The 22,347-nt window shown below is 45.7% G+C and overlaps 4 protein-coding genes across 4 annotated transcripts in view; 2 read left to right on the top strand and 2 right to left on the bottom strand.

Moving 5' to 3' along the window:
- Positions 1-22,347, top strand: part of LOC125428554 (zinc finger protein 420-like) — a 577,239-nt gene that overhangs the window by 415,965 nt on the left and 138,927 nt on the right. The window lies entirely within an intron of this gene.
- LOC125428839 (zinc finger and SCAN domain-containing protein 32-like) overlaps positions 1-22,347 on the top strand; it is a 665,212-nt gene that overhangs the window by 560,967 nt on the left and 81,898 nt on the right. The gene's annotated exons all lie outside the window — the stretch shown is intronic.
- Positions 4,801-21,846, bottom strand: LOC125428886 (zinc finger protein 850-like). The gene is made up of 2 exons (XM_048489594.1): positions 20,248-21,846; positions 4,801-6,118 (listed from the first exon to the last, which is right to left on the bottom strand). The coding sequence occupies exons 1-2, from the start codon at positions 21,692-21,694 to the stop codon at positions 5,217-5,219; spliced, it is 2,349 nt and encodes a 782-aa protein (XP_048345551.1). The 5' UTR covers positions 21,695-21,846; the 3' UTR covers positions 4,801-5,216.
- Positions 10,810-14,733, bottom strand: LOC125428860 (zinc finger and SCAN domain-containing protein 31-like). The gene is made up of 3 exons (XM_048489566.1): positions 14,418-14,733; positions 13,199-13,687; positions 10,810-13,011 (listed from the first exon to the last, which is right to left on the bottom strand). Exons 2-3 carry the CDS (start codon positions 13,613-13,615, stop codon positions 12,919-12,921), a joined length of 510 nt encoding a protein of 169 aa, XP_048345523.1. The 5' UTR covers positions 13,616-13,687; positions 14,418-14,733; the 3' UTR covers positions 10,810-12,918.

Genomic DNA, 22,347 nt, shown 5'->3' with positions numbered 1-22,347 from the left:
TTTCCCCCTTTTGGAAATATCAATTTTTAAACAGGTTTTATGAATTTTATACAGGTTTTACTGCTATATGTGTTATTGGGGTGCTGTGTGGTTTCTGGGCTGTATAACACGGCCATACAGCCCGGAAACCACACAGCAACTCAGTGATTCCGGCCATGAAAGCCTTCAACAATATGTGTGTTATTGTTTTTAAGCTGTATTGGACTTTATGATTTTTCTGTGGTAACCTGCCCTCAGACCTTCAGGTACACAGAGAGGGATAGAAATACACACATATGTATGTACAAATAAATAAAAACACATATTAGTTTCAACGGAGCTGCTGGGGCCGCCAGGGGAAGGGAGAGGGCAGCACAATGCAGGGGAGGTGGGAAACCTGGCGCCTGAGAAAGGCGTTCATTACACAGACGCCACCTGAGCTGCACCCTTTGGTGAATCCAAGGGATGGGTCAGCTGGGAATGGGGCAAGTCAGGCTGGCCAGCTGGAGCCCAAGCAGCCCCTCCCCTACCAATGGAGCAGCCAGCCAGGAGACCCACCATATCTGGGAGTCCCTCCGATGCCTGGCAGCTCTCCCGAGGCCACGTCCATCAGCCCCTGCAGTTCCCTAGTTGCAAAAACGGCACCGAATCGTGGCCACCCAGAGGCACAGCAGTCGTCTCTGGCCCCTCTTCCCACCCCCCCTTATGAGTCACCCGCCCACCCCTCCCATTTATTATTTATTTTATCATTTATTAAAAGTATTTATACCCCACCTTTCTACAGCCATATTCAAAGGTCTTACAAGAGACAATAAAATCCAATAATACCGTAACAAGCGAAGTTTTCCAAAACGGAGGGCACAGAGGGAGGAGGAGGAGTTTGGATTTATATCCCCCCTTCCTCTCCTGCAGGAGACTCAAAGGGGCTGAAAATCTCCTTGCCCTTCCCCCCTCACAACAAACACCCTGTGAGGTAGGTGGGGCTGAGAGAGCTCCGAGAAGCTGTGACTAGCCCAAGGTCACCCAGCTGGCGTGTGTGGGAGTGCACAGGCTAATCTGAATTCCCCAGATCAGCCTCCACAGCTCAGATTAGAATGCACCTGCTCTTAACCACTACGCCACTGCTACTCCAGGAGAGCTGCCTTCCTGACATCATCAGCTAGGCCGTTCCATGAGATGGGGGTCACAACAGAGAAGCAGTGTGAGAATGGGCAGTTGCTATGGTGGCCAACTCCAGGCTGGAAGATTCTGGGGGGGGGGTTTTGAGGGTGGAGCCTGGAGAGGGCAGGGTTTCAGGAGGGGAGGGGCCTCAGCAGGCCCTCCAAAGCATCCATTTTCTCCAGGGAAACTGATTTCTGTAGTCCATAGATAAACAATAATTCCAGGCGCAGGCTGGTCTTTCCCTTCAAATTGGGGTTCCGGAAACAGCATTTTCCCCCCAAGGGTTATGGATTTCCTTGAAGTGCTCATTTCTTTATTATTACAGTAAGCCAAATATAAATGCAATAAAAACATCAAACAGGTAGAAAGAAAACCAATTTAATCATAACATCAATTGATTAAAATTAATCAGCTGGTGTGTATGGGAGTGTACAGGCTAACTGAATAACTTTGAACCCCCCTGAACCAAACTTCACTAAACCTGGCTGGTATCATCAGGATAGTCTCCTAAAGTATCATGAAAGCAAGCCTGGGAGAGCCACGCTTGTTTCATTAAAACCTGGGTTCTTTTCTCCAATAACTCCAACTGGCTGAGGTCTTAACGATTTTTATTGAAAAACAGAAATCAAAGAAATAAAACATAAATGTGTTTAGAGAAATTGACCAGCTGAATGCTTCTTGTGGATCTCTTGGGACCTCCAGCCAAGAGGTGCTTCTCTTAGCTTATCCCATGATAGAGTCACCTAGGCTTTGTTCCCTCACTCTCCAAGAAAACTTTTCCCGCTCGCCATGAGGTTTCCAAAACCTTTGAAGTTTCATGCTAGCACCTCTGCATAGTTTCCTGTCCCCCCTCCAGGAGATCAAAAGGCAAAGATGCTTTTCACAGTCATGTTTATTATTGCTAGTTTTACAGTACTATTCCATCACATAAAGATACCCTGAAATGTTGATGCTGCTAGCCTAAAAACAGGCCGCAAACTGAAAAAACACTAAAAATACAAAAAACACAAACAAATATGGGGGCGGGGGGGGCAGCAAAACTCAGTATGCCAATAAAGGCTTTGCATTGCAACTCAGATTTTGCCCCCCTGCTACGTCTCTGGAAGGACCCAAGTTTGCTCCCCTCCACTGGAAATCTGCTTCCTGTCTGAATACACTGAACTGTTGCTGGTGGACTGATTCGGTGAAATGTGCACAGTTTCCAAACAGAAAGCCTCTTATGTTAGATAGGTCAAGGCACCAGTGCGTACCGCAAGATGGTAACGTGGAACTAGTACTGATCAACTTGATAACATCCCTCTGCTATCAGCAAAGGAAACCACTATTTATTTATTTATTTATTTATTGATTGATTGATTGATTGATTGATTGATTGATTGCATTTGTATACCGCCCTCCCCGAAGGCTCAGGGCGGTTTCCAACAGAATAAAAATTTAAAACATCATATATATAAGTTAATTAAAATACATAAAATATTAAACTGGAGATGGCTTCAGCTATTCTATTCCCCCTTTTATGAACCCACGGGAGGCCAGATGTTTTCTTTTATTGCAGTTGATATCATCCCGGCTGGCCAAACGCCTGGCGGAACAGGTCCGTTTTACAGGCCCTGCGTTTCAGTTTCCGGATCATGGCCAAAGGTAAGTCTGCTGAGATGAAAGCTACAGTGAAGCCGACCTAGAGGTGACCGTGGGTATGGACTACAGTGGCCAGACTGTGGAAACCCGGTAGATATGGGGCCAGTTGCCGTGCCTGCCGCAGATGGTAAAAAGCTGCCTGGGCTGTCTGGGTGACCTGGACCACCAATGATAAAGATGGATCCAGAGTGAGAAGCCGGGAATGGAAAGCAATGCAGACAAGAAGGGCAAGAAAATAGCGTCTTGATAATGATGCAAAGAGCGAACATTTCCCTGACCTATCAGAGCTTCTGTGTTGTAGCTATCAGAATGGCAGACTAGGGCCAAACATCCTAATCTCAATGCCACTCTGCTACAGAAGGATGCTGGCTTCCCGTGGCTCAGTCACACTCTTAGTCAGACCACCTCACAGGGTTGTTGTTATTATAAACAGCAGCAGAGGAGAACAAAGACACCACCAGTCCACAGGGCAGATGGAAGAGATCCCCTTCGTTCCAAAATCAAGTGGGTTAAAGAACGAATCTCAATATCAGAGGTCTGTGAGGTCCAGTGGTAAAATGGTCTGACTGGCTCTAAGAGATCCAGGTTCAAATCCCACCTCTACTAATTAAATTTGCTGGTTGACTCCGGGCTAGTCACTCATTCTCAGCCCTAACCCATCAGTCAGCATGGTTGTTGCTAGGATAAAATGGAGGAGAGGAGGAAGAAGAAGAGAGAAGAGGAGTTTGGATTTTTATCCCCCCTTTCTCTCCTGTAGGAGACTCAAAGGGGCTTACAATCTCCTTGCCCTTCCCCCCTCACAACAAACACCCTGTGAGGTGGGTGGGGCTGAGAGAGCTCCGAGAAGCTGTGACTAGCCCAAGGTCACCCAGCTGGCATGTGTGGGAGTGTACAGGCTAATCTGAATTCCCCCCGATAAGCCTCCACAGCTCAGGCGGCAGAGCGGGGAATCAAACCCGGTTCCTCCAGATTAGATACACGAGCTCTTAACCTCCTATGCCACTGCTGCTCCAGTAAGCTGAGGCAAAAAACAGAATATGATTTTTGTTATAAATACAATATAGGATTTTTTGACACTAACTCAAAGCTGACATATCGGTAGTTCTTAGATATTGTGGTGGGTCAAACTCGCGGCCCTCCAGATGTTATGGACTACAGTTCCCATCATTCCCATCAGCATTAAGCTGGCAGGGGATGATGGGATGTAGTCCATAACATCTGGAGGGCCGTGAGTTGGACACCTATGCCCTAGAGTTTTCAAGGCTAGAGATGTTTAGAGGTGGTTTGCCATTGACTGCCTCGGCATCACACTCCTGGTATTCTTTGGAGGTCTCCCATCCAAATACCTGTCAGGGTTGAGGCTGAGAATGTGTGGCTGGTCCAAAGTCACCCAGCAGATTTCCATGGCAGAGTAGGGATTTGAAGCTGGATCTTTCAGATCCTACTCTGACACGTTAACTACCACACTATGCTGGATCTCACAATTTGGGATATAGTTTGGCAAAAGGAACAATTGCTCTGGCCATTAGTTCATCCAGTATTGTTGCCACTTTTTTGGCAGGAGGCAGAACTTCTCAATCAGCAGCCAAATAATAATAAAATATGGTGAATAGAGCAGGTAGAGGAGAGAACCTGGTCCGAAAACCTGGTCCCTGTGACATCCCTCCATGAGATACTTTCACAGACTAGGACAAACCACTCGCATTTATAATAGAAGAAGAAGAAGAAGAGTTTGGATGTATATCCTCCCTTTCTCTCCTGTAGGGAGACTCAAAGGGGCTTACAATCTCCTTGCCCTTCCCCCCTCACAACAAACACCCTGTGAGGTAGGTGGGGCTGAGAGAGCTCCGAGAAGCTGTGACTAGCCCAAGGTCACCCAGCTGGCGTGTGTGGGAGTGCACAGGCTAATCTGAATTCCCCAGATAAGCCTCCACAGCTCAGGCGGCAGAACTGGGAATCAAACCTGGTTCCTCCAGATTAGACACACGAGCTCTTAACCTCCTACACCACTGCTGCTAATAACCCTGCTATTCCAAATATTTTAGCTAAGAGCTGAACATGCCTTCACAAATGCTAGTTCAAAAGCTGTAAAATATGTTCCTGATTTACTGTAACCAGAAAAAAACTGAGATGATGAGACCCAGATAGGTTGGGCTTGAGGTTGAAGATCCTGCATCACTGGAAAAGTCTGGATGGTTTTTCTCCTGTGTGAATTCTCTGAGGCAAATAATGGTTTGGCATTTTTTATGGTTTATCCCGTGTGAGTTCTTTGGTGTCCCTTAAGATGTGCCTTTTGAACAAAGCTCTTTCCACACTCCAAGCATTTATATGGTTTCTCCCCGTGGCGATAATGCTTGATGGGTTGGCAGATTTGTTTTGTGAGCAAAGCTCTTTCCGCAATCCAAGTATCAATACAGTTTCTCCCTGTGCATGGGATATTACTGATGGACAGTAAGATGTTTCTTGTTAGTAAAGCTCTTTCCACACTCCAAACATCTATATGGCTTTTCTCCAGTGTGGATTTGTTGATGAGCAGTAAGCTGTGAACATAAAGCAAAGCTCTTTCCACTATCAAAGCATTTATATGATTTCACCCCTGTGTGAATTCTTTGGTGTATCTTAAGAGTTCCCTTATCAGCAAAATCCTTTCCACATTCCAAGCACTGATATGATCTCTCTTCAGTGTGGATAAGTTGATGGGCAGTAAAATTTGTCCTCTGAGCAAAGCTCTTTCCACAGTCCAGACTTTTATCAGGTTTCTCCCCAGTGTGGATACACTGATGGACCCTAAGATCTATACTCTGAGCAAAGTTCTTTCCACACTCCAAGCATTTATATGGTTTCTCCCCAGTGTGGATTCGCCGGTGAACAGCTAGGCGGTCAGTTCGAGCAAAGCTCATTCCACATTCCAGGCATTTATATGGTTTCTCTCCAGTGTGCACCCGTTGATGGACTTTAAGCTGCGAGCTCCAAACAAAGCTCTTTCCACACGCCAAGCATTCATGCGGCTTATTCCCAGTGTGGATTTGTTGATGAGCAACTAGGTTGCTACCCCGAGAAAAGCTTTTTCCACACTTTAAGCATTTATATGGTTTCTGTCCAGTGTGGACCCATTGGTGGAAAATAAGCTGTGATCTCTGACCAAAGCTCTTTCCACACTGCAAGCACTGATGTGGTTTATCCCCAGTGTGGATACGTCGATGGACTGTTAGCTGGGAAGCCTGAGTAAAGCACTTTCCACACTCCAAGCATTCATATGGTTTCTCCCCAGTGTGGATTCGTCGATGAGCAGCAAGGAGGGAATTCTTAGCAAAGCTCTTTCCGCAATCCAGGCATTTATGGGGCTTTTCCCAGTGGACTCGTTGATGGCCAGGATGGTCTCTCTTCTGATCTAAGCTCCTTCTCCTCTCTGAGGAAGTATCAGATTTCCCTCTTGTGTTACTTCTTCGGTTTGTATCAAACACCTGGGATTCATCACCTTGAGAGGAAGAGTATTTGTTCCTTCTCTTCTGGTTTCTTGTAACATTTGTTTTCTGCTGTTTGTTCTCAAACAGGTGTTGTGGTGCTCCCTTGGGATTATTCTGGGAACTATCAGACTCTGTAATAAAGAGAAAAACCTGGTAAGACCTTCATGTCAAAGCAGAACCAAGTGAAGAAGGCCATTAGCTGCTCTTCATAATGACAGAACAGGAATCATTTGAATGGGAGACAAATCCTACCCCGTATTCATCAACTGTTGATGTTTCTTTGGAGAACAGTTCCAGCAGAAACAAGGTAGCCCAGTGGAACCTCCATGTTTAGAGGAAGTCTCTCTCTGAAGAGAGGAGTTTTGGATCTGGTCCTGTGCTTATGAACATTCCAGGGACTCTAGCTGACTATTGTGTGAATCAAGAGGCCAGGCTGGTCTAGGGAGCATGTCTGGCCACACAAGGGCTTGGACAGATTTATGGAGGAGAAGTCGATTTATGGCTACCAATCTTGATCCTCCTTGATCTCAGATTGCAAATGCCTTAGCAGACCAGGGTGCCTGTGGAGCAGCAGTAGCAGAAGGTTGGCCACATTGCTTCACATCCTGTATGTGAGTCTCTGGGGTTGCACCTGTGGCCACAAGTGAGTAGCAGAATGCTGGACTAGGATGGACTCCGGGTCTGATCCTAGCTGCCTTGTTCTTAAGGTTCTTATGTTCTTACTGTTCATCGCCTTTTTCTAATCTGCTAGCCCTCAGGAGATATTTTTGAGATAACTCAGTAGCTGTTCTATGGCATTTCTGTGCTCAATAATTTTATAAACTGATTATTTTGATTGAATTTAGGATTTTATGCTAATCTGTTGATTTTTGAGCCAACTTGAGCAGGTCTGTGGAGAGGCAACATATAAATGAATTGATGTGTATTAAAGCAGACCATTCTACAAACATTTCCCACCAAACTCAGCTACAAACAAATCAGCATTTTGTTCTCCTAGTCCCCAATTTCTCTTTCACACTTGATTTGTTCTCCTTTTTAACTTCTCCAGCTTTTAAAATTTAGTGCAAGAGGAGTTGTATCCCCTTCCACCACACAAGTATGCAGATACCTGCTGATGCCTGTTTTGTTTGCATCTTGGGCTGATTATGCACAAGGTATCTGAGGTGCTGCAGGTGCAATCAATGAGAAGGGCAAGGAAGGCTGAAGAACCAGTCTCAGGCTGGCAAGGCAAGACAGGCAGATCACCAGCTGGTAGGAGGTTGGAGAGAGATAAAAGGGAGGCAGGACAAAAGGGTTGTTGGCTGGTATTTTGCAGGGGCTCAAGCTTGCAGGAATGCTGTTAACTGATGCAAGTAAAGAGATTATGAACTGAAGTTGGAGTCATGTCCTGTTTGTTCCAAAAGGGTGGCTGAGTCCCAAGGTGGCCTACTCTGCAGGGGTGACCAGCAGAGGGGCAGAGTTAAGAGAACCAGGAAAAGCAGACCCAGGACAGATTTCAGCAGATAAGTTTATGGGCTGCCTCCTCAAGTGTAAAAATGGAAGGAGACTTCGCTACAAACCCACTGAGCAGTTAAGAGCACCAAGGTAAGTGTTCCGTGCATAATATGCCTTGGTCAGGCGGATCTTGTGCTTCTTGCACTGGGGAATCAGGTTTGGAAACTAGAAGATCTTCTTTGGGGGAAAGAAATAGAGCAGTAATTTTCAGACATTCCAACTCCAAGAAATAATTCAGATTTTTAAACCAAGTCTGAGCCCAGCCAGAATCAACAGTATGTTAGCCCCCTCCCAAGGAAAGTAGGATAAGACATCCCAGTCTACTGTGGCTCTAATGGAGGGCCACTGTCAATGACGTAGGTATAGATTTTTTTATGGGGTGGGTTCAGTGACTGAGGGCTTTCCAGCTGTTCCATTCCATGCATTGTTTCAAGGAAGCTGGACATGTAATGGGAGGGGTTTGAACCTGAGGGGGGGGGACCCTTTCCTACGTCCCTGGCCACTGTCTAAGGATTCCTCTTCCTTTCAAGAAACCTCATGATCTTTCCAGAATAGGAACAGGCGAGATCAGGCTAGCCTTGACCATAGACGTTAGAGTTGGGGTCCTTCTCAGAAGGGAGAATTTCTCCCTTCAGCATCTGCGAGTCAAGGGAAAGGAGAGCTTACCCAAGAAGGCCACATTCTGACGGTTGTCCTCCATGACTTCCTTGTGAAGCCTTCTTTGGTTTGGATCCAGCAGAGTCCACTCCTCCTCAGAGAAATGAAGAGACACCTCCTCAAAGGTCACTAGACCCTGAAAAGAGAAACAAACTAATACTTCTCTGCCTTCACAGATAATCTAAGAATTCTTCTCCTTGTAAGGTCAACCCAAAATGAACATAATAAACTTTTGACATTCAGGATTTGAACCTCCATAAGACATTTTCATTTTTATCCAGTGAGCAGGACAGATAGCAGAGCGGGGGTGGGGTGTGTGTGTTTCTTCCCAGGATAGGGAGATGGGGAGAGGCATCCAGAGACAAGATCCAGAGTTCCACACTTACCTGATGAGGCTGCACGGAATCTGCTTTCTCTCTCCCACAGAGAGATGGCAAAGAATGCAGGGCACCACCTGGAAGGATGAAAAGGTAAACAGAAGGGATTCTGTACTTTCCAAGTACTTTGCATTTCAGTTGCTTGGGGAAACTAAGATCCTTCCTCTCTTGGCTGATGGTTGCCACTATCTTAGCATCCTGATTTTGGATAACTTTTTGCTTCTGTGCTTTTGCCAGATCCAGTCTTGAGACAGTACAGCCTGGTTCTCCAACTGCACAGAACTCACAGAACTAAGAATGAAGAACTCTGAAATGCAATGAATGGGAAGTTCTGAACCAGCTGAGAGAACCACACATCCCACATCGCAAAATCTCTGACAGCCAGCATGGTGTAGTGGTTAAGAGCAGGTGCACTCTAATCTGGAGGAACCGGGTTTGATTCCCCGCTCTGCCACTTGAGCTGTGGAGGCTTATCTAAGGGAATTCGGTTTAGCCTGTGCACTCCCACACACACCAGCTGGGTGACCTTGGGCTAGTCACGGTTCTTTGGAGCTCTCTCAGCCACACCCACCTCACAGGGTGTTTGTTATGAGGGAGAAGGGAAAGGAGATTGTAAGCCCCTTTGAGTCTCCTACAGGAAAGGGGGGATATAAAGGCATATGCAAAAATTCAGCCTTGCTATTGGTGAAGTCTCTCTTGACACCTCAGCCAAGTGATGAAGCAGGACATAGCACTGACGAATCATCTTGCTTACATTCGCGTGCCTTTTTCTTCCCAGTCTACAATCCCAGCCTAGCCGCATTATTTTGTCTCACTGAGAATCTTTGTTGCTGTTGAACTCACACATAGGTTCTGTATCTTGTAATTTGCTGATTGCCCAACGTTGCAATATTTTCTAATCTGCCTCGTGCCTGACTAAATAATGTTTTAATCATATTCTGCATTAAGTCCCCGTTAGAATGACAGACAATAAATGAAACTATTATTGCTACGATTATTGAACATAAAATAATTTTCGACAAGTGTTCCTTCACCGCCACCAACGGCTACGTGGGAGGTAGAGGCATTCTCTATGCTTGCACAGGGAAGAATCTTTTAATTTGAGGGCAATTCAAACCCTCTAACATATTTTTTTAATGATTTCAGACTTTTCTGGAAATCTGTGAGGTCTCCCAAGTTCACAGGAAAATCTATGTAGTGTCAATGTGGCCTCGGCCCATGGATTCAGAGATCTGTAGCTGAGAGACACACTTCACTATTAGTTATATCTTCTGCTGTGCTAATAGTGAAGTCTGTCACATTTTGGATACTTAAATCCAATGACTAGAGTTGTGAATGGGAAGGGTAGCTCTGTCTACAATCCTGAAAAGGGCCCAAAGTTCACAGGATAATGTGAAATTTCAGAAAAATACAATGTGGTGGGAGGAAAAACCCCACAAATGATAAAAGGAGAGTTGTGGGGTTTCCAGGCTGTATGGCCGTGTTCCAGTAGCATTTTCTACTGACGTTTCGCCTGCATGTGTGGTTGGCATCTTCAGAGGATCTCTTACCCAGAGAGGCCACATTCTGATGATTGTCCTCAATGACTTCCTCATGAAGTCTTCAGATCTTCTGAAGATGCCAGACACAGATGCAGGCAAAACATCAGGGGAAAATACTACTGGAACACGGCTATACAGCCCAGAAACTCCACAACACCCCAGTGATTCCGGCCATGAAAGCCTTTGACAATACGATAAGAGGAGAGCCTGTGGTTTAAAGCAATGGAGTCCTCTCAGTGGCTGTTGCTAGGCAACTATGTGTTTCAAGGCTTGGTTCTGTCAGTAAAATGGGAGGCACATCCCTTTACCGCCCATCGTTAGCCTTTGAGGGCGGGCACCTTGGGCCAGGCATGACTAGGGTTGCCATCTCCAGGTGGGGGTGGAGTCTCACAGAGGGCAGGATTTGGGAGGGGAGAGACTTCAGCAGATATAATTGTTACCATCGGGGTAACGTGTTTAATAAAAATTAGCTAATAAGCTTGAGCCAACAAGGAATAGAATTAAATAAATAATTTTTATTCCAAACCAACAGAGGGTCTATTTAGAATCAGAGGAGTCGCGCTGATTATACAAATGTCACAGTTCTTACAGGGTAAAAACAGCTGATGCACCATAAATGTTGCAAAGCCAAATCCTGTCAATTCATGACGTTTCAATATTCTCATCATTGTTAATCATGGCGATACATTGTTAAATAGCATTCTTAAGAATATGGTTTCTCACATGGCTTGACTCACACTTTGCTTTAATTCTGCTGACCAGTTCTTTTCTTATACACACTTTTTCAGCTAGTTGCTAAGTGAAAGTATCTTTTCTTTGGAATGTGGGAAGAAACAATAGGGCTGTTTAGAAAGCAAAGTGCCTTTGCTACATTTTTAAGCAAGAATTTTTCATATTAAAAATGTATTCAAAAAGACTTGCTTAAGTTACATATAAGTATGCTTTAGCTGAAATATTTAAATGCTTTATTTCTATTTTCTAATTTCTGGGTCTGTGCTTTTAGATATGCTCTAGTTGAGGATATTATTTTTATGACCTTTGACCTGCACACAAGTGTAACAAATATCTTTTTCTGGAATGCAGGAACTATGAATGCTTTTACTTAACAAAGACACTTTTTATGATTCTGTGCAATGACTTTAAGCTGTATTTTTACCAGAATCTTTTTCAGAGACCTTGATTAAGGCCTACATGATTTTGCCTCAGAAAACCTTAAACAATTTAGTGCAAAAGGCCTACGTGATCTTCCGTAGGCACAGAACTTCACAGCTTACGGTTGTCAGCACAGAGATGTAAAAGGCATTGACTGGCATAATATAAAATAATTTCCCTGTTCTGTGCCTACAATATAATGACATAGAGTCCACCATTCAAAGCAGCCATGTTCTCCAAGGGAGTAAACAGAGATGCCAGGAATCCTCTGGCATTACAGACCTTCTCCAGACAACTTAGGCCATTTTCTTTGGAGGAAATGAGTACTTCAAAGGGCAGATTCTTTGACATTACACCCTGCTGATGTCACTTCCTTTTTCAAATCTCGTCCTCCCAGGGCTCCATCCTCAAACGCCCCAGAAATTTCCCAACCTGGAGCTATCAGTCTTAAGGGGGAATTGGATCTCTGTAGCTGGGGGATCTTTTATGATTTCAGATCTTTAGTCCCCACCTGGAGGCTGGGAACCCTAGAAGGAGAGAAGGAAGCAGTAAAAGGGGATTGGTTATTGGATTTTTGGAACAGGAAACAGGAAATTGTGGTCGAAGGGGAAATGAAATGCTGCCCACATAAGGTTGCCAGGTCCAGTGGGGGGTGGGGGGTGGGGGGTGGGTTACCATATTCAGGTTGGCAAATGCCTTGAGTTTTGGGGGTGGAGAATATTAACACAGAGTCTACCCTCCTAAGCAGCCATTTTCTCCAGGGGGAAATCGGTCGCCATAGTCTGGAGATGAGCTTTAATTCCTGGGAATCCCCAGCTCAAACCCGCCCCTGGAGGCTGGCATCCCTTCTCCCACAAGTCCTTGTGGGTCCCCACTTGCAGACAGTGACAGTCACAGAATATCATATCCACGGAGAATGAAGAGATCAGTGATGTCAGGCGGCCCAACAAGGGATGATCCATGACCATTTTTGGAGAAAACTTTCCATGCCCTGGCACGTGACGTCTAGTCAGACAGAATATAATTTTTAGAGCCCCCAACTGCCTCCTTCCAGCACCATCCTTCGGAGGTTTGCCAACACTGGATGCCCCTTGTCCCGTGGAAAACTGGACAGCACGAAACAAGTATCCAAAAACTGTGACTGGGTTACTGTGAAGTAACAACTCCTGAAAGGTTATGACTTCGGAACTCTTTTTACTGGGCCAAAGTGCTCTTTTCAAAGTTTTTGCACTATTTTTGCAATGCTTGACATTAACCGTCATCCTTTGAGTTTGGAGGCAGCTTTGTCCACATTTCCCTTACAGTATTTCTCCAGTTACCTTGCAGTGAAATTAAACTGGTTCCTGGTTTTTACTGCCCCAAACAGAATTCCTAAATGGGGTGGAGTATTCTTCCCGCACGGGAGCACAATGGAGGAATTGGGGCGAGGACATAAAAGTAGCCCACCTGTACTCAAGAAGGATATCCAGAGAGAACGACACACCTTTCATTCTCACCTGGAAAAGTTGCTCTGTGGGAACACTCCCATGTGATCCTTTCCTGCACCTGAAACAGAAGGGGGGGGGGATCCCAGAAAGGGAAGACTGATGAGAAAACAGAGGAAAGCTGGCTAGGGTAGGTTCCAGAAAGTAGGGGGGATCTATGTCAATGTCAACAGTATCCTTGATCATATCCTATTACCCTCCTCTGTCCATTCCCCCACCCACTCACTACCTGGATGAAACGCTCTCACCTGCTGGTCTTGATTCTTCTCCTCTGCCTGGCTCAAGAGGAAGCCTTCTGCCAGAACCACTGCCTGGGAACTGGTCTCTGCCCCACATTCCCTGACCCAGTCCCCCATCTCTGGGGGCAGGACGGCCAGCAACCGCTCCAGGATCATCAGGTCCAGCATCTCCTTCTTGCTGTGGCTTTCTGGCTTTAGCCACTGGTGGCAAAGAAGGTGGAGTCGGCCGCAAACCACTCGGGGTCCCTCAGCCTTCTGGTAGCAGAACTGCCTGAACTGCTGGCGATGCACATCTGGCGGGATGATTTCATTGTCTCTGGGGTTTGTCCACACTCTTCCGTCCCGCAGTTTCCTTCTGTCTGCACCAGGGACTTTCCTTGCTTCGGGACCAGCTGCATCCGGCTTCTTTGCTCTCCAAACAGCCATCCTCCTTCTTTGCTCTCCAAACAGCCCCCCCACTGGGTTAACTGGGTGATAAGTTAGAAAACTGTTATGAAGCTGGAAAGAGGGAGGAAGAAGAACGACAAACAGAGTCAAAGAGGTCTTGGGTAGCTCAATGCAGTGCCAACACACCATGGAGAAGATCCAAGGAGCCACTGCAACTCATTCACGGGAGTTGGCAGAGGTCTGGAGGAACCAGAAAAGATGGAGGAGGAAGAGCCATTTCGAGCCTGGCAGGGCCCCAACCCGCTGGATCGTGTCAAATGAATCTCTTACCACAAAATGTACACACAAGGATTCCAAATATGGCAACACGTTTAAAGAAGACTGAACGCCAATTAAACAGGACAGGTTGAAGGGCTCTTTTTGATTAGGGAGGTGATCTTTATAGGGCCCTTTTACTCAAGAAGCGGTTATTCATTTGAAGTTACTCCACAATTCTAGATCCTTGTGCTCTTTAAAGCGGAGGGGGGGGGGCGCATGCATGCATGTGCTGGATTCAGTTATTTTCTGGTAACCTTTTAGCGTACTGTCTGTGGAGGAACAGAAGCCAAAATCAGAAGGTGCAGAAAGCGAGGGGGGGGGGAGAGGCTCTGCAATACGGATCCCTCCCCGGTTCACGATGCTTGCTTAATGTCTATGCTTCACTGGGGAGTCTGGAGGGGATGAATCCTGCAGGCCTTTTTGCAAGACCCCAAATGCAGCCCCCGCCCCCCGCCACGGGGATTATTTTCCTCTTAAAGGGAGGGGGGATACTCTGCAAAGCGAATCTCCTTTTATCTCTTACCTGTTCCTTTATTCTCCAAATAAAACCCACCAGCGCTGCTCCACCTGAATCCCATTCAAGGCATCAAACGACCACCGGGCAGCTGGGACTGTACAAAGTCACGTGGCCTTCTCGGTCTGTGCCTCTCTAGGAATGGTCCGTCCTTCCCTGTGACCATTTGATGGACACTCTGCACCGGGCAAAAAGGAGGCTGCTGCACCCGTTTCCCCAGCAGCCTCACTCCGAGTTCCCGGCAAAGGGCAAACCGGATTGCGCCCCCTCCTGTTCCGAGGGCACGTCTGAAAGGCTGGTGTGGGGGAAGCTCGGCGGGTCCCTGCCCTGTCGGAATCTGACTGGCCATGAATCCTGTGCGAGCTGCCCCCACCCTCACTGACCGCGGGGCTCGGCTAGATGGCCTCCGAGTTGCCTCCCAGTTCTGTTTCCACCCCTGCTCGGCTGGACTGAAGAATCCCGTCAGGGAATAAAAAATATGTGGTGTGCATCTTGTGAGCAGACAGATCATTGTGATCTAGGTGACAGCACTTGTCCGACAGAAACACCTGTCAGAACCTGATGTAACTGTACAGAACCAGTTTAATCCTGATCACTGACCTTTACTGTGATTGGCTATCAGTAGTATATAGGTAGAGCATGTTCCACTGTACTGTGTCTAGGGATTTCTGAGTTGCTGCGGAGCATGCTGCCCGATTGTTTGCCGATACTGTCTACACTGTAAATAACCTCACCTAAAGATAAAGTCTTCTTTGGAAGTGAAACTACTTTATGGTGTTGTGTTGTTTCTTCTGCCGTGCCAAGCCTGTTGCAGCCGCACTTATCCTAACACAGCTTCCGCTTGTGAAAAGGTCTACTCTGTTATCCCCTACTTAGGAGCTCGGTCAAGAATAGCTGAAACTGGAGGCAGAGATTCAACTCTGCTGCAAAGCAAACAATCCAAGAGGCGAGATGACAGGAGTGGGTGAGAGCCGGAGGGCAGCAGTGCCACATTCTCCCCGGGTATCCGTGGCACAGCTTGGCATGCAGAAGGTGCCAGGTTCAATCCCTGGCGTCCCCAGTTCAGCCGGAGGAAGGACAGGAGGCACGACCCCGTGACGCAAATGAACGGGCTCTTTCCCAGGTGCGCCTCCATCCCCTAACAAGTCTACCAGGACAGGAGCGATTGGCTGCGTCAGGGCGGAGTGCTCGCTCGCAGGCAAGTTCCTTCCCTGCCTGTACAGACTTGTAAGTGTAACCCGTGCCATTTTAATATGTTTTGTTTTGCTCTTAGGGCCCAGGGGACAAGAGCTCACTGAGCATGTGCAGTTGGTCAGCTTGCTTACTTATTACCAACTGCAAGAGCCCCCCCTCCTCAGTTGATCTGGCCTGCAGCAGAAGGAAGGCCTACAGCTCCACTGAGGGAATCAGAGGCGGTCCTCCCACATCCTCAGAAGGTGGGGTGTCCCAAAGGAGGGCCATCAAAGATGGCCATAATGGTTTGGCATGTGGGTATGTAACCCCCATGCCCAGAATGGGTTGGCCCAGAATGGGTTGACCCAGTAAGGGGGTGGAGACTCAGAGCAGCAGAAAGGCTGCAAGAGCTCTTTGCAGAAGACAAGGCTACCAGACTCGGACCTTGATTTCTATAAGCCCTTAACACCTTGTTAAGGTAATTACAATATTGTTGGGAACTACTGGGAAGGTAGTTGTTTGTTTTTGCTGTGTTGTAAATGTTGGAGTTTATTGTTTCAGGGTTTTCTTTTGTGATTGTAATGGGTGAGAGTTCTCCTGGAAACCTTCATCATGTTGCAACCTGTTCATCAAGCCCTTGGAGTCTTCAGGAGCCAGCCAACTTGCAAAGAAGAATTTGGACTTGGCAATATCAGTAGACTGTAAATAGAAGGACTTGAAATGCAACCTGAACAGGACCTTGAATTGTAACGTTAAATGTTGATGTTTTAAAAGTGTTAATTGTAAAGAAAAGTAAACCATTTTGTTGTTTAAATTTGGTTCTTTGCAATTCCTTCCAAGTACTGCCCCACAGAACCCACAGAAAGAGGTTACAGGTACTCTGGGCTTTTCTATTCAGAGGCTGCAGAATGATATGGTAATTTTGCTTACAACAACCTGACCCTTGTTCTCAAAAGTTTCAGAAGACGGCTGAGTTGGTTTGCAGGAGAACAGCTACGGCTGAGCCCAGTAGCTTTGGAGACCAACGAGATTTTCGTGGTATGACTCTTGAAACCTGATAGCTCGAAAATATCCTTGAACTCTAAGTGCTACTGGACTGAAATCTAGTTGTCATAAAACATTTACCTTTAACTACAACTGGGCAGGTGGAAGGCAGGATAGAAAGGAAATGTGAAAGGTAGTTTGTGATCACATTATTTGGCAATGAGAAGAAATTGGATTTATACCCTCCTTTTCTCAACCGTGAGTAGTCTTAAAGTGGCTTACAAACACTTTCCGTTCCTCTTCCCACAACAGACCCCTCGTGATGTTGGTGTGGCTGAGAGAGTTCTGAGAGAACCATGACAGGCCCAAAGTCACCCACCAAACCCAGGAATGGGGAAATAAATCCAGTTCTCCACTTGGCTAATGGAGGCGGAGCTGAGACACTAGAAAGCTTTGGGATGTCTGGTCGATTTAGAGATTGTTTAAATCCAGCTCCCACTATGAACACTGAAAGTATTTCGGGATCCCTGCGTCCCTGTGCATCCTAGGTTTGGAAATCATGCCCAGCAATGAGGCCCATTCCTCCAATATTTGCAAGAAAAGTTATGGCTAAAGGGGGAGGCAGAGCAGACTCAGAGGTAGAGCAGATCCACTCCAGGCATCTTAATCATGATGTAGGTTGGAATTATACTCTAGAAGCAGCAGAAAGGCCGTTTCTGAAAAGGCAAAAGAAGAGGCTCGTTAACTTTCCACAGACACAGAAAAGGGGAGAAATACCCCACCCCCACCCCGCACCCAGAAGGTCCTTCTTTATGGAATTCACTTAAGGGACACCAATACATGTGGCAATCAAAGCAGTGGGTCATCTATGATGGCATAAGACAAGAAGGTCCATCAAAAGAGAACTGAAGCAGCAGGAGCTGTTGAAGAGGGCAGACAGGAAGAAGTAGACCTGCCCTTGGGTCAGTGAAAATTTTGGACTGGCTGCTTTCTTCAGGTTGAAACCTGCATTTAAGACCTGCATTGGTCCTGAGTTCCCTTTCTGAAGAGCAACGGAGATCCCAAATTCTGCAGATTTGTAGCCATCGTGATTCAGCTTGACTTGGAATTGTAAGGTTGCTCATGGGAAATGTTTGTCGGATTGAGAATTATAACAACTTGAACGTTTTCTTTTTAAATAGGTTTTAGATTCTCAACATACAAAAAATATACACTTTCACACTAGCATTACACTATTACAAATTAAAAATATGAAATTCAAAAGAATACACGCACACAGAAATTTAAAATATAAATTCTACAATAACTAAACCTATTATAGCCAACTAAACTACACACCATAAAACCATATGATGACTTCTTGCTTTCTCATTGTTGAATTCTAATCCATTCTAGGTTCATGCATCTATTTAAAATGAAATAATGTATCAATTACACACTCATTACTAATATTCTAACTCAATCGGCTTGCTTTCTTTTCACAGGGTAATTTTGTTACTCCAGATGCGACTACAATTCATCAGCCCTCCACATGCTGGTAGGCTGATGGGAATTGTAGTCCATAACATCTGGAGTGCCAAAGGTTCGCCACCACGGGTCTAAGATCTCAAATCCTGCAATTATTTCTCTTCTACCCCATTTTTTCAGTAAATAGTCCGTAAAAGGTTTCCAGTTTTCTGCTAACTTCTTTGTATTACTGTCCCCTTAATAAAGTTGTTAATTTTGCTATTTTCTAAATATTCTGTGACCTTCTGTATACAGTCCTCCGGTGTTGGAATTTTTCCATCTCTCCATCTCTTCACATACAGTGTTCTTCCAGCAGTAGACAGATACATGAAAAGCAGCCTGTACTGATTTGGGATGTCATTTCTCAATAGTCCCAAAAACTTCAGTTTTTTTTCACTATTCTTTTTTTCCAATATCTTTTCTATTTCTTTGAGTATCATGTCCCAAAAGGATTTAGCCTCTGTACATAACCCCCACATATTAAAAACATATATTCTTGTGAAGACTCTGCTGCACAGAAATAATCTACCTCTGTTTTATCTAATCTGCATTCTGCATCAGCATAAGTTATTAGATATACCTTCATACATTTTTGCCAGGGTTTTTTTTGCATCAGTCACCTAACATCTTATACATTTTAGTAATCAATTTCTCATCATTTATACATACCGTATATACTCATGTATAAGTCGACCCGAATATAAGTTGTGGCACCTAATTTTACCACAAAAAACTGGGAAAACTTATTGACTCAAGTATAAGTCTAGGGTGGGAAATGCAGCAGCTACTGGTAAATTTCAAAAATAAAAATAGATACGGTCAGGCGCTATTTGGGGGTCTCTGCCACTGACCCCCCATCTCACCAATCCCAAGGTCTCTGCCACCGACCTCTCCATCCCGCAGCTTGTCCAGCTCACCCAGGTTGACTGGCAGTCACCCGCCGAGAACCAGGGGCCAGCCGCCACAGAGAAGAAGGCAGAGGCAGAGAAAGTGGCTGAAAGGGGGAAAGCAGAGAAGGCAGAGGAGAGCGAAGCAGAGAAGGAGGCTGAGAAAGCAGCTGAAAGGGGGTTGCAATTCCATCAACTCCAATCTAAAGATAATCAAAAGCTGGGCACTCCCTGGCATCGACGCATCAAGACATTGTCCATTGTTTTCTCTTAACCAAAACTCTCTTTTGTGTATGAAGATTAGCTTTGTTAGCATAGCAGAAGGGTTGATTTTTCCTATAGCCAAGTCTAGTCTGGACTAACTTTGGTTCAGCTGCACTACACCCAACACCCTTTTCCTCTTTGAATCCAACACAGGTGATGGACTCTGTCTCCTTGGAGCTTTCTCTTCTAGATCAGGTAAATATTACCTTTCCTGCAATGACCTCCACTATTCCTATCTATTCTTCACCTCTTTGATACTTTGTAACAGCCAGGTAAAGCCCCCCTCCCCCCCCCGCCTAACTGAAAAGGGGCTCTGGGGCAGGTGAATCATCCATGAAGGCTGATAGGGCAGCCCTGCAGAAGGTGAGCATATCTATGTCTTGTTTAAGTCTGTCTGAATCCCGTCTAAGGATGCTCTCTAAACTGCCTCCTCCTGCACTGAGCTGGGGGCTGGGCAAGTTAACCTCAAAAATTCCTTTCAAGGTTCTTTGTTTCCAACTCTGCTCTTGACTGGAGAAACCCCTGCTCAGGAACTTGTGAGCTTTAGTGGGTGAGAAAGATGTAGGTTATAAAAATACATAATTGCAAGGTTGAGGCCCCTTCCACACATGTAGAATAATGCACTTTCAATCCACTTTCAATGCACTTTGAAGCTGGATTTTACTGTGCGGAATGGCAAAATCCACTTTCAAACAATTGTGATTGAATATGTATTATTCTGCATGTGCAGAAGGGACCACAGTTAGGCAGCTCCAACACCTGGAGCTTTGGGCTCTCCAGAACTGTTAGTCTTCAAAATTGGGTTTTAAAAAATTATTTATTCCATTAGATTAATTTCATTCCCAAATCCCTCAACCAGTCCTCACAGGGCTGGGTCACCAGGCCCCTGATCCTTCTCCTCACTCTCCTCTGCATTTACTCCATCCTATTTCCACACTGCAAGCATTTATATCTCAAATAAGGATTTGTTGATGAGCCGCTAAGTTTTCACTGAGCAAAGCTGTATCCATATTCCAGGCATTAAAACGGTTCCTCCCCAGTGTGGATATGCAGATGGGCTTTAAGATCTGTACTTCGACCAAAGCTCTTTCCACACTCCAGACATATATATGATCTCTCTCCAGTATGGATTCGCTGATGAGCAACTAGATTGCGTCTGTGACTAAAGCTCCTTCCACAATCCAAGCATTTATATAGTTTCTCCCCAGCGTGGCTATATTGATGGTCCCTGAGATCTGCACTCTGGGCAAAGGTCTTTCCACACTGCAAGCATTTATGTGGTTTCTCCCCAGAGTGGATTTGTCGATGAGCAGCCAGGTTGCCACTCTGAGCAAAAGTCTTTCCACACTCCAAGCATTTATATGGTTTCTCCCCAGTGTGGATTCGTCGATGAGCAGTCAGTGTGTTGTTCCGAGCAAAGCTCTTTCCACACTCCAGGCATTTATATGGTTTCTCCTCAGTGTGAATATGTCGATGAGCAGCCAGGCTGCCGCTCTGAGCAAAGGTCTTTCCACACTCCAAGCATTTATATGGTTTCTTTCCAGTGTGGATTTGTTTATGAGCAACCAGTTTGTTATTCTGGGCAAAGCTCTTTCCGCATTCTTGGCATTTATAAGGTTTCTCCCCAGTGTGGACTGGTCGATGAGCAGCCAGGCTGCCGCTCTGAGCAAAGCTCTTTCCACACTCTAGGCATTTATATGGTTTCTCCCCTGTGTGGATTCGCCGATGAGCAGCCAGGCTGCCACTCTGAGCAAAGCTCTTACCACACTCCAAACACTTATATGGTTTCTCCCCAGTATGGATTTGTCTATGAGCAGCCAGTGTAATGCTCCAAGCAAAGCTCTTTCCACATTCCAAGCATTTATATGGTTTCTCCCCAGTGTGGATTCGTTGATGAGCGATCAGTTTGTCATTCCGGGCAAAACTCTTTCCACATTCCAGGCATTTATGTGGTTTCTCCCCAGTGTGGACTTGCTGATGAGCAGTCAGGCTGCCTCTCTGAGCAAAGCTCTTTCCACATTCCAAGCATTTAAAGGGTTTCTCCCCAGTGTGGACACGTTGATGAGCAGCGAGTTTGCCATTCCGGGCAAAGCTCTTTCCACATTCCAGGCATTTATATGGTTTCTCCCCAGTATGGATTCGTCGATGAGCAGCCAGGCTGCCACTCTGAGCAAAGCTTTTTCCACATTCCAGGCATTTGTATGGTTTCTCCCCAGTGTGGATACGTTGATGAACAGTAAGCAGTGAACTCCAATCAAAGCTCTTTCCACAATCCAAACATTTATAGCGTTTCTTCACAGTGTGAATACAATGATGGGTCCTAAGTTCTTTATTCTGAGGAAAGCTCTTTCCACACTCCAGGCATTTATGTGCCTCCTTCCCGTGGAGTTGCTGATGACTAGGATGGTGTCCCTTCCAAGATAACCTCCTTCCGCTCTTCCAGAAGTTATCAGGTTTCCCCCCTGTGTTCATTTTTTGGCAGGTTTCAGGCACTTGGAATTCAGCATCTTCAGATGCAGAGCATTTGTTTCCCCTCTTCTGGTTTTTAGCAGTGTTTCTTTTCTGCTGTTTTTCATCTAATAGGTGTTGTGGTTCATATTTGGACTTATTCAGGGAACCATCAGACTCTGGAATGAAGAGAGAAGCCTGGTAAGACCTTTAAGGCAAAACAAAGTCACATAAAGATGCCAATTAACTGCTTTTGATAGCAACAGAACAGGAATCATTTGAATGGGAGACAAATCCTGCCCTGCATTAAATCAGTTGTTAATTATTCCTTGATTTATAGTTCTAGCAGTGACAAGAAGAGAATAATAGTTTGGATTTATACCCCACCTTTCTCTTCTGTAAAAAGACTCCTTTCCCCTACTCTTCCCACAACAGACACCTTGTGAGGTAGGTGGGGCTGAGAGAGTTCTGAAGAGCTGTGACTAGCTCAAGGTCACCCAGCAGGAATGTAGGAGTGCGGAAACTCTGGTTCACCAGATAAGCTTCTGCCACTCAGGTGGAAGAGTGGGGAATCAAACCTAGTGCTCCAGATTAGAATCCACCACACTGATACACCAAGGTGGGTCAGTGGAACATCCATGTTTAGAGGCAGTCTCTCTCTGATCAGGGATGCTTTG

Source organism: Sphaerodactylus townsendi, linkage group LG03 (genome assembly GCF_021028975.2).
Source record: "Sphaerodactylus townsendi isolate TG3544 linkage group LG03, MPM_Stown_v2.3, whole genome shotgun sequence".
Taxonomy (NCBI): domain Eukaryota; kingdom Metazoa; phylum Chordata; class Lepidosauria; order Squamata; family Sphaerodactylidae; genus Sphaerodactylus; species Sphaerodactylus townsendi.
This window is presented reverse-complemented; position numbering and strand designations above follow the sequence as displayed.

What these genes read in the sequence shown, in the direction of transcription:
- LOC125428886 (XM_048489594.1), bottom strand. Translation starts at nt 21,694, where the DNA reads ATGAACACAGGGGGGAAACCTGATAACTTCTGGAAGAGCGGAAGGAGG. An exon ending in CCACACTGGGGAGGAACCGT is followed by an intron (nt 6,119 to 20,247) that starts TTTAATGCCTGG and finishes GGGAAAAGCCCC; the next exon opens with ATAAATGCCTGGATTGCGGA.
- LOC125428860 (XM_048489566.1), bottom strand. Translation starts at nt 13,615, where the DNA reads ATGGCTGTTTGGAGAGCAAAGAAGCCGGATGCAGCTGGTCCCGAAGCA. An exon ending in AGAAGAATCAAGACCAGCAG is followed by an intron (nt 13,012 to 13,198) that starts GTGAGAGCGTTT and finishes CTTCTGTTTCAG; the next exon opens with GTGCAGGAAAGGATCACATG.